The 12,152-nt window shown below is 41.2% G+C and overlaps 2 protein-coding genes across 2 annotated transcripts; one reads left to right on the top strand and one right to left on the bottom strand.

Annotated features, from left to right (window-relative positions):
- The first annotated feature begins 1,744 nt into the window (after positions 1-1,744).
- LOC135082753 (uncharacterized) lies at positions 1,745-6,814 on the top strand. Its single transcript, XM_063977520.1, has 6 exons — positions 1,745-2,067; positions 2,672-2,762; positions 4,342-4,468; positions 5,375-5,477; positions 6,050-6,144; positions 6,767-6,814. The coding sequence occupies exons 1-6, from the start codon at positions 1,960-1,962 to the stop codon at positions 6,768-6,770; spliced, it is 528 nt and encodes a 175-aa protein (XP_063833590.1). The 5' UTR covers positions 1,745-1,959; the 3' UTR covers positions 6,771-6,814.
- Positions 6,815-9,180: 2,366 nt separating this feature from the next.
- On the bottom strand, positions 9,181-11,609 carry LOC135083058 (dysbindin). Its single transcript, XM_063977822.1, has 3 exons — positions 10,972-11,609; positions 10,346-10,510; positions 9,181-9,372 (listed from the first exon to the last, which is right to left on the bottom strand). Exons 1-3 carry the CDS (start codon positions 11,474-11,476, stop codon positions 9,290-9,292), a joined length of 753 nt encoding a protein of 250 aa, XP_063833892.1. The 5' UTR covers positions 11,477-11,609; the 3' UTR covers positions 9,181-9,289.
- Positions 11,610-12,152: the final 543 nt, after the last annotated feature.

Here is a 12,152-nt window from a genome sequence, read left to right as displayed (position 1 = left end):
ATAATTAAATATACATTAGTAAAGTTATGGTAATTATGAGGTACATGTGATTAAAATAAATGTTAAAGATTTCATAATGTATTCAATGGTAAACAAGTACCTACGTGACCTGGTTTAATATTCGTCTATTATAACAGACGCTGCTCTAGATTGAATAGATAAACAAATTAAACTGCATTGATATCTACATAGATATGATAATATAACATAATATACTTGGAATACTTAGGTAGGTATTTAGACCTAAATAGATAAGTTTGTAGATTTTGTTGTATAAACTTAAAATAATACGTAAATTACTTCATGTTCGTTCAATAGTTCTTCAATATACATTACAGTAGTTATCAAGTAGGTGCATTTAATAAATACCTACGAATGAGTTCAAAGCACCTTTACTTATTAAAAAGTGATTTATCAGTAAGTACATTTTACGTCACGCGTTTGAAATAGAAAGGATTATCAAATCCATTACAAGTGTATTAGATTGATGCAAGTAATTGTTAACAGTGAAAGCAATTTTGTATGCGCTGGACAAAATTCAAATACATCGAGATGACTACGCGAAAGCGCGTCCGGTCAAGTTACGACACTTGCATAACTCTACCAGCGAACCAGTGGCTCGCCGGCCAGCCATCCAGTGGCTCGGCTACTCACCATGCAACGGTGATTCTCAGATCCGGACAGATGCACTCCTCTCCTCACAGCATCACACACCGTCCGAGACCACAAGTCGCGAAACTACACAATACACAACCAACAAATAATATAGGTAGGTACACAAAAACCCAACGGACCCACGAAACCTGTTCCCCGGCACAAACTAGCGGCACTTGTTGCAAAACACAAAAAGATCGTAATGAAAAATCAACGAAAATACGCACTCTCGTTACAATCGATATTTTAAATTATTATGCTAATTCAAAACACGTAACACAGTTATTGGAACACTTAAAACACTTTTCTGTTATAAAAGCCCGAGTTCGTTTGTCTGTTTTGTTTAAATTTTATTTTATAAATAAAATAAATCATAAAACTATTGTGAGCTGTCACTATCCGTCGGGGTGGCACAGTGCACGGCGCGCATGCGTGGAAGCGACCGGCAGCGCCACCTGCGCGACCGAAACTGACGTGACGACCCAGCCGGCGGCGGGGATACCGTTTCACAGAACCGAACCAGCCGGTTGCCATATTTAAAAATAAAAGCACCACTCCCGGTGCAATGGCGGGAGCATCGTCCATTCATGGATAGGAACTTTTGCAAAGCGCTTTCAAAACTGGACCATTTCTTAAGCCAATGCTTATTTAACTCAATGAAACTTTGGAAAAATTGCATAGATGTATGGATCTTGCAGGATTGAGCATTTAGATTCAGGTATTCTAAGCTTGGTAGATCCTGAAGATAGAATTCAACTGAATTCAAGCGTGGCCAGCTTTACATTTCAGCAGGATAATGGAAATGTTAAACATGGAAGAGACAAGAAACGGACATCATCATCCACTTAACTTCTATTGATAAAAATGTTGTTTTAGATATTTCTCCTGAAGTTTTAAGAACCCAAAAATTACAGGTCTCTCTACAAAATAATATGGCAGTTTTCAGAAGCAGTGTGTTTGTACAAAGTTTTCAATAATCGGAAATATTGTAAAACTTATTCCTGCGCATAGATACCACAACAAACCTCTGAGGAGCGGAGCCAAGCCATCGCGATGACAATTTCATTCAATTTGGTACGAAATTCGAAAAGCGATTTCAAATAAAAGAAAAAAATATATCATGTATCTATCAAAAAAGAGGAAAATTTTGTTATTGTAGATTTAAACACCAATGTCTTTCAAATTGTCGTCATTTTTATTAACAGTTTTACCGTTAGTTTTTCTGTTAAAATTTAGTGATTATTATATTAGTTCGTTTCTTATTCTAAAGATAATTAATTGTATGCGTGAGATGTCACACATTGAATGAGCTTCGAAGTGGATCGGTACTCGCCAGCGTGGGCACATATAGCCCTTTGTGCGGATCTCACATGGACTACGGAACCCCCTGATGAATTCATTATAGCTAATCAGGTACCCATAGCCCTATACAGCAGACCAGTCGGTATTTGCCTTTGCAGTCAGCTGTTTGACGTCAAAAACTTATCAGAAGTATCGAAAAACCACGTGGAGTAAACATTTTATTGGATTCCCCTGAAACCAATCTAGGGAAACATCATGGAAACAATATAGCCACCAACAGCGAAAAGACTAATTGACAATTCGCCTGTCGAGGGTGTAAAAAAAGTTTATAAATCCATGACCACCTTTCACGTGAATGTGTCAATCTAGACCCGCAGCGAAGATACACAAAGAGAGAGGAAAGAATATTCCTCCAGCTAGAGTGTATGATTCCACCGACGCTTTGCGTAGATGCAGTTTAGTGCACGCAGTTACTATGTCTAGTCTTCACACACCGCTGCTTACTTTTATTACTGTTATACCTACTTTTAAACACATGGTAGTGCCCACTTCAAATACTAAGAATGTCCCTTGTGCCCGTACTTTCTCGAGTTTGATTTCTGTTCTGTTTCGAGAATCTTTTATAAAAAATCTGCAAACATGCATCATACCCTAAGATAAGTTTAATCTAAGTACATAATTTTGATAGATAAATAAGCCTACATTAATTTTTCAGCGCCTATGGGCACAACACTGCCGAATATCGCAAGTGCTACAAGACGCAGCAGCAGAATCGCAGAACTTGCAGAAGAACAACGAATTAACAGGCAAGAATATAATCCGACATAACCCGCAGAATTGCTAAACTCGAGTGGCAGTAGGCATGGCAAATACACTCGGCATCAAATAAATCGCACCTCCCGCGACAAGCTTTTATCAAACATATGCATCCCCACTTTCCCACCAACGTTGGTACCATTTGAAAGCCTAGTTCTAAACTTCATTTCATTAAAGGAAAGGTTTTTACCCCAAAAATGTGTCTTTACAAGGATCCAGAGTCACTTATTCAAAAAATAGGTAGTTACGCTATAGTCATTTATTATGACTATAAAACTGTTAAGTTGGGATTAATCGCTATCCATCTGTTAAAGAGGACACGTGAGATCTTTATTTGGTTTTATAACCATAAAAATTGGTCTAATTGATCCCAGAGGTGAGCCCAAAGTGAGGTCTATTTTCAAGTCACATTTATGGTAAATGTTAATCATTTATTTAGAAATGAAATGTATTTTTCTTTAAGGATATTTATTGGGCTTTCAAATAACACCAATATTGTTGGGGTACCATGATTGTGTCAGAATAAAATCTTTAATAACTCTGAACTGAAGAGAGTGCATAAATTTAAATATCTTGGTCACGTATTGACCCCTGGCCTCAAGGATGATGAGGATATAGAAAGAGAACGGCGGGCATTGTCGGTGAGAGCGAACATGCTGGCTCGCAGGTTTGCGCGCTGTACAGCGGATGTCAAGATTGCTCTTTTTAGAGCATATTGTACCTCCTTCTACACGTGTAGCCTGTGGGTTAGATACACTCAAAAAACCTTCAATGCCCTAAGGGTGCAGTACAATAATGCATTCAGGGTGCTGTTGGGACTGCCCCGCTTCTGCAGTGCGTCAGGGATGTTTGCAGAGGCACGGGTCAACTGCTTTTTTACCACAATGCGCAAAAAATGTGCATCCCTGGTGCGCAGGGTCCGGAGTAGTGGCAACAGCATCCTGACCATGATTGCGAGCAGGTTGGATTGTGTGTACGTGAGGCATTGCTGTGACACAGCCTATGGAGTGAAGCGGGGATGACTCACGTATGCATAACCTCACACTTATTGTGGGTTTGGAATTGAAATGAGTATAATTTATTATGATACTTATTTCAATTCTAAATCTAAATCTAAATTCAATTTATTTTACATCTTGTTTCAACTAACATAGTTTTTAAGTGCAATTGTTACTAACAAACTGAGTCCTGGGTACTTGAATAAAGAGTCATTTATTATTATTATTATTATTTAAAGTTCGCGTCGCGGAAGGTGCGGTTTATTTGATGTTGAGTGTAGCTCTTACTCGTAGAGCTGATGGCCGTTGAGGCAGAAAAGTTCTCGAGTGGCAACCAAGGACCGGAAGACGTAGTGTGGGCAGGCCTGCTACTAGGTGGACCAACGATCTGATGAAGGTCGCTGGATGTACCTAGAAGCGGGCAGCGCAAGACCGGTCGTTATGGAAATCTTTGGGGGAGGCCTTTGTCCAGCAGTGGACGACATTTGGCTGAAACGAACGAATCTACAATCTTAAACAAAAACAAGTTTTCAAAACACACGAGGTAATAACGTATTTTTGAAATCCATAGATAAAAGAAGCGTATCGAGCCAGAGCCAAGAGAACGGCAGCTGTAGTGGCAGGAGAAGCGTAAAAGATGTTATACCGGAATCGAGATTAGCACAATTTTATGGAAATTTCTATTACGACGAAGTCAGGTAAACAGCTCTTCATTTAAATATCAATCTTAAAGGAACACTACAAATAAAACTAAATTGTTAATATGACATAGGTACTAAAGTGCACCAATGTACAGTCACGGAATGAAAAGGTTCGTCAGTTTTCAAATTGATTCCTTAAACGAATCGCGAGCACATATTACCTTTTGAAACTATGTTACAGAATAATCTCGAGTTAGAGAAAATAATCTTTAACTGTTCGTCAGTAAAGTTCAAAATTATTCAGATCAAAGTTGTTTGACGATTTATCTTGTCAAGAAGATTATTATGATTGATAAACTAAAACCTTCTTGTTGGTTCAACCTGCCATTATTATTTCTATTAAATAAAAAAAACTATTGTCAATTGGTCATTGTCATCATTGCATTGCACTGTGGGTCTAGACAAAGTGCCATTATAATCGCAAACCAGTCGAAAAGTGGTCGAAAAGCCCCTTTTTTGTATGGAATTTGACGGATTCGATTTTCGATTCGATCAAAAAGTGCGTTTTGTCTAGGGGGGCTGATGGGATAGAAAAATAAACAAGCAAAACCTTATTCGTTAGCAAACGTCATAATTATTTATTTAAATGTTAGCAGCACTGTTTCTTGCACTGTTATGTTGGCAGGTTTGACGCTTACAGTACAAGCGAAAACCGACACTAAGGTGACGAACCTTTTCATTCCGCGACTGTACATTATACATAGCAAAAAAGGTATTATTACTTACTTGAGAAATCTTGGAAAGAAGCACTTGCCTAGAAAATGGTTTCCACGTGTACGAATTTGCAGACACAGCTAGTTAATTTATAAATACTTTGCACTATTAACACTTACGACCAAGAATACTTCCTTCTGAATGATTTCAATGATGTGTCATTTACGGAATATATGATTGATTTTTCAGAGAAAAATGTTATACCAGTCCTAACGAAAGACCAAATGGACGAGGGTACAACGGACAAGGATGTGAAAACTCCGATCTCACGGAATGTTGGATGCTACCAGAGGTGAGAGAGCTTTACTATTTACTCTTACAATAAAGAACTAGATCGACGATCTGGTTAAGGTCGCGGGAAGTACCTGAATGCGGGCAGCGCAGGACCTATCGACGTGGAAATCCTTGGGGGAGGCCCTTGTCCAGCAGTGGACATCATTTGGCTGAAACGAAAGCACTAAAAGTATGTATTTGGAGTACATCACTAATAGTTTTATCAGGGTTGAATAAGATGACAGAATTTCAGCCATCGCTTCTTCTCAGCTCTAATTCTCCCGAAGTGATGCCGATAGTTAGCTAATTTTGGAACACAGGCATAATAAATAGTAGGTCCCTGAAATGGCCTGAAATTACTTATGCCCGTTTTCACCATCAATCCCATAAGTGACCCCTAATGAAAACAAAATGCCTGTTATGGGTCAACATAGGGGTCACTTAACAATTAGGGATTGATGGTGAAAACGGGCATAAAACTTGTAATAATCCTTTAAACGCCAAGACTTGAAAGATTTTGTTAGTAAACCGGTATAAAGCAGAATTGTACCTGTAAAATGAGAAATCTGTTAATTTACTGGTCTTCGCCAGGTGGAGTACTGGTTTCGGAAGCTGGTAGACGACTCGCCAGACCGGAGCTTCCCTCGTCGCCGCCGCCAGTACAGGATGCTCACCGATGACGATTTGTGCGTCTTCCCTTCTATTTATTTAGGGTTTGATTCGGACCATCTAATATAGTGGTACCAATCATCTAAAATAGGTGCGGGTACACTATGCGGGAATATGCCAAGCCCCATCAATGTAAACACATACTTGATAAGAACTCAGCAAGTTTCTTCATCCCTACCCCACTGTCGGCAAGTGCGCCCAAGTCAACTTGGCGAACTCCATGCTACTTATCAGCTACTGAGTTCTTTGCCAGGTTGTCCAAGAGTGGATACACGCGACTTGACTTAGGGTTATCTTCGACAAGTATCTAGTCGTAATGCCGAGGCGCATGTGTACCCGCGCCATAAGATCTTGCAGTTGCCTTTATTTGCTTATCGCGTTCGATAAAATGGCGCGATAAACGCTTATCACGGAGCGCATCCTAGGCCTACTGTAGCCTTATTCACGTAACAAATCGCTGAATGCGATCCTATCGAGTAATCATTCTATCAAAATGACCCTTGTGAATACGGATTTAGAACTGATTTTCAATGGGACGACTTCTGAACGTCAGCAAGATCTTGACTGTCAAAATACGTGAATTAGGCCACTGGGCTTAGTAAAAATGATGATCAGAAATTAACGGGCACCAATCGGCAGCTAGCGAGCGCTGGGACTCGGCTGGGGCGCGGGCGGCGGGCGAGGAGGCTGCACTGGCCGCCCGCGTGCTCAGCGTCCGGCCCCTGTGGGCCCCGCAGGCGCCCCGGGCCCCCCGAGCCCGGGCCCCAAGCCCCCCGCCCATCCCGCGCAAGATACGGGCCCGGCGCCGGCAGCCGAGACGACTGGCTGCGCTCGCGCCGCCCCCACCGGCGTATTGCTTGGAAGTACCCGCGCAGTTGTTTTGCGATCCTACTTGTAAGGTAAGTTGGGCAGACTCAGAGATGGATCAAGCCATTGATAAGGCTATCGACATTGCGAGGCTTCTCGCAAGTTTTCTTTTTTAAGCAGTAAGTTAAGAAGCAAACGCGTCTTCACACCGCGAAGTAACCATATTTTATGACCCGCGAACCAGCCCTGTAATGTCGATACCCGCCTTTACAAACAAAGGGTATCGTGCGTGATTGAGTTGCCTTGCTAAATTGTAACAATTCGTAAAGTAACATTCCTAGCTAGAGAGTAGGGGAGCAGAACTTAACTGTCTGCCACTGGAATAATTTTAAATGATTCACGTAATTTTTTTTCTTTCAGTTTCAGTTCGACCCACCCAGACCTCCTCAACTTACCGAGTGCCAGCGAGCGATGGGCCGTCTCTCGGCTAGCGTGCAGGCAGCTATGCGGGCGTCGGCCGCTCGCTGCCCGCCGTATCGCGGCACCAACGTCAGCCGGTACGCGCCCACCGGTCAACGCCCCGCGCGCTGCCCCGACCGACGCTACGGCGTCTGGTGGCCAAGGGACCACCCCTCTCCCCGCCTCGATCACCGCTTCCATCTCACACACCTCCCCCAAACTCAAACGCAAGAACAAAAGAAAGCAGAACCAGACGAACCCAAAAAAGAACCGGTCCCCGAGGAAACAACCGAACCTGAACCTAAGCCAGAAGAACCACAAACGTCGCCTGAAAAACCGGAAAGCTCCAAATGCGAAGAAGTAGCGGCCGACGGCCAGCAACCGTCGACGAGCGCAGCTGCGTTGGATACCAGCTTGCGAAAAAAACGACTCTACAGCACCGTCCTAAGTATGAGCGCCCCTGCTCCCCTCAATTTGAGCCCTGTAGGATGCGTGAGGTTGACCCAAAAACTAGTCGCGCCTGGACTACTCAAACTGAACCCGAAAATCGTGCTCCCATCTGCGCGGATACGACCGCCAAACGTCGACAACAAGTTCGAGGAACTGGAGAAGGAAGCTTTGGAACAATACAAAGCGTCTGACGAAAGTATAGACACGAAGTTTCGTGAGTTGGAAAAACAGGCGGTCGAACAGTACAGCACTAGCAATAGCAACACCAGCTGCAGCAGCGGCAATTCCGCAGAGAAGGGCACGTCCAGTCCCGCAGCACCCGAGGAGGCAAAAAACAAGAAGCAGCCGGCAAAATTTCATAAAGAAAAAGCAGTTGACAGCGTCGTGATATACTCCCAAAACTTCCCGGACCTCAACGCTAAGGGGCATACATCGAGTGTTATGAATTTAAAAAACTTCCACACCCCCCCGAGGGGGGAAAAAAAGGAGCAAACTCACAGACCTAGTAAACTGCGGAGCCTGAAGAACGATTCGCAACGGGCGGCCTCTGATACTGATTACGAAGCGCGCGAGGCGAAGGGTCATAAAGGGCCTATGAGGTGGACACTTCACGTGGTGCCGCCTAAGAAAAGGCACTTGACGTTGTGCGTCTCAGACTTCTCTTCAGACGAAGAAATGGAGGACGCTAGTGGTTCAATAAAGGATGCTGGCCCGCGTATGAAGAACCACGTCGGCAGCAAACTTAAAATGTCGGCCCACGGCGCGGGAGACCTTCATCCCATCATGAGGAAAACGTAGCATTACACACTGGACACCCACAGTCGGTGTCGAACGCAAACACGATTGCTACTCATTTATTTTTACACTTTACACGCTCGCCACTGAAAGTTGAAGAGGATAGGAGTAAATTGTGGAAATGTCTCGCCGGTCACAGGGAAGCCGATCTGAATAAAATTCCTGTGTGGTGTCAATGTTTGGAGTTTCATCATCAACTTTTAGTGGTCCGAGGTTTTTGATATTAATATTGTGGTGAACGGAGTTTTTGTGAGATCCGAGAAGTGTATCGAACTGTCGTGACCGGCCCTTGTCCCGTGTTACATAAAGCTGTTTTAGCAATGTGCTTATTTTTACTAGTCATAAATACTTTGTATATATATTTTTGTATTTTTGAATTTATTATTGAGTAAGAAAAGTAATTTCAGTTCATGATACAGGGTGACGAATGACGATACGAAATTTAAATTGATTAGGTAATTAACAAAAAAATAAATTGTATGCATTGTTTAAACTTCAGGCTGTTTTTTTGGATAAGTTAAAACTAAAAGTAAAGACTTGAATATTCAACAATAATTATATTAACTTTGGAATGGTAAATAGGCTCTTTTTGAAACATATAGGTACATAAGCTCGCAGTGACATCATCATACCTTAAAATTATAGTTTTCATCAACTGTCAAGAAACTTCTCTAGGTCTGTAGGATCTTCATCCAGTTGTACTTGCTCTAAAGTGATTGGAGAAGCGGGTGCAACTGAAACAATAAAACACAGGCTATTCTTCTATCCCTGTAAGATTCTTAGAAAAGCTAGCTTTGAGTTGCCCAACTTAAGACAATTTAGGAAAATTATTTTTATTTGTCATAATGGGGATTTCTATTTATTGAGACAATGTTTAGTTTTACTTTTAAAAATATTTATTCATTTTAAAAATACAGATTCAATGCAAGTCAAAAAATAAACAAGTTGAAGTAATTTCGGAAAACATGGAGATTAAATATTATTATTGGAAATAAACTAAATAAACATTCAAAACAAAAAAGTACGCAAAACAGGGCAAAACAAGTAGGTACTACACCATAGACACAATATTTATAAAAAAAAAAACCTTTCTTTATGGCTCTCCTGGATTAATAATTTTCATAAATTACTTGTGGATTACTTCAATGTTAACTTTACAAAAGATTACACAAAATCCTTACACCACTAAATACATACCTGATGGGACGTTCCCACTGATGAGATACTTGGCCATGTCGCACTGGAACGCCACCGCGCTGTGGTCTCTTCGCCTGAAACTCGGCTAGCTGCTGTCTCTTCCGCTCTAAGACCCCTCTCCCACGGCGACTTTTTGTAGCGATGCAGTAGCGATTCTGTCGCGCGTTCGCATTGATACAGTCGCTAGCTGTGTGGCCTCACCCACACAAACACGATTCAGTGGCACGCGATAGTGTCCCGCTTCTGTCGCGATGCAAACGCCACCTCCGTCGTCCGACACGGTCGCGCGTTTGTCTCGAAGCAGTCGCAATGCTGTAGCGCATTGGCATCACTTCTGTAACGCGTTGCAAATGCGACTAAGGCGCGTTAGTAGCGATGCTGTCGCTCGTTCATGAAACGCGCGACAGCATCACTACGAAAGTCGCCGTGGGTGAGGGGCCTAAGCTCTGTTCTGTGTTCTTCTAGTTCACTGCAGATGTTCTCTAAAGTATTTGACAAAATACAACACACCTGATGGGACGTTTCCACTGATGAGATACTTGGCCATGTCGCACTGGAACGCCACTGCGCTGTGGTCTCTCTTCGCCTGGAACTCGGCTAGCTGCTGTCTCTCCCGCTCTAAGCTCTGTTCCGTGTTCTTCTTCGCTAGTTCACTGCGGATGCTCTCTAAAGCCACTGAAACGTTAAGGATTTTTGATCTAATTTCAAAAGTTTTTTTTCTTTTATTTTGGCAACAAGGTTTTGAGAACTATGATTTCACCAATGTCATGTCAAGCAGCTTTGACAAAGTTACAGGGTTTTTAAATTTCAGAATTCTTAATAAAGTTATTACAACTTAATGAAACAATAGGTAATATTATATTCTAATAAGACTCTTATTGAAAATTTTAAGATGCTTTACACTAAATTTACTTTCTTCAGGTACCCATTCAATAATAATTGCATTTGTTTAGAGAACGAAAAATTATCTTCTTATGACAATACTAAATCAATTTAGATGCAGTTTATTCAGTTATTATTTATATCAGATAGTTAATAAGTTAACACTGTTTTCCTGATAAAGTAAAATAAAATAATAAATAAATATGAATCTAAGGATTTTGGAGCTAATATGCCAACAAACAAACTGTCCATACCCATTTTCTTTTCTTTGTACATAGTGAGATGATAATGGTGGTCAAGTTTCCAGCTTTCCATCTTGCTCCTCTCCACAATATCCTCAAATTCCACCAAATCTTCTTCCACAGACTTCAACAAGGTCTGTACGTTTCTCAAACTGTCCATACATTGAGCTACACTCGCAGTCAAGTTTGGTAAGTGGGACAATGCTTGGCTGAACTCGTTAGCAGTCTGCAACTTAACTTTTGTAGTTTCATGCAGCTCTAGTATCAATTTGTCAACTTCATCAGCTGCCTTAGCATTCTTATCCGCGTTCTCGTGCAACTCTGCCCATTCCTCTTGATATTTCTCCAACAAGGCACCACCAGCACCATAGTTCACTTTAGCTTCAGTCGACCCCTTTTGCCTGTCTTTAAAAATGTTTTTCACTTTCTGCACTTCTTGTAATGTCTGCCGTATATTGCTGTTTGATGTCAGCCCATCTTGCACCACGGAAATAAATTCTTTAAGGTTTCCTAACATTTTTAAAACGTAATATATAGTTTTTGTTCAACGTAAACATTGGCTATTGCAGAGAAACCTGTCAACCAGTGTTGCCAGTCGGGTCTAGTCAGAAATTACCAGAAATATAAAAAAAAGTAACCTTTTTGAATAAAAAGTAACCTTCATACGGGGGGGGGGGGGGTGCGGAGCGATGATTGTGTAAGGTTGTTCAGGGATGGAAAATGAATACAATTGATCATCTAAATTCGAAAAGTGATCAGTCGTATAAAAACGTTTCATGGATTTGCGTTTTATTATCGAAAAACATTCGCTATAACTCATTTTTTTTAACAAATAATAAATCAGATTCAAGTTTAAATGCACTTTATGACTTAATTTTTAAATTGTCACTATTAATATTTTTTACTGAATTACCTGTAAAGTTAATTCTACAATTTCTGAAAAATCACCTAAAAGTAACCTTTTCATTAGTGTAACCTAAAAGTAACCACAGCAGTTCAAAAGTAACCTAAAAGGTTACAAAAGTAACCTTCTGGCAACACTGCTGTCAACTGTCACTAAAACGTCAATGTCAGGCAAACTGCAGACGTCACTGTCACTGATAGGCAGTAATACTTGGGCATAAGCTATTTTGCCCAAGTTATCATTTCCAAATGTGAAATTTTTATTTCTTCAAATATTCGTCAAAATATTT

The sequence above is a fragment of the Ostrinia nubilalis genome, chromosome 22 (genome assembly GCF_963855985.1).
Source record: "Ostrinia nubilalis chromosome 22, ilOstNubi1.1, whole genome shotgun sequence".
NCBI classification, from domain to species: Eukaryota; Metazoa; Arthropoda; class Insecta; order Lepidoptera; family Crambidae; genus Ostrinia; species Ostrinia nubilalis.
This window is presented reverse-complemented; position numbering and strand designations above follow the sequence as displayed.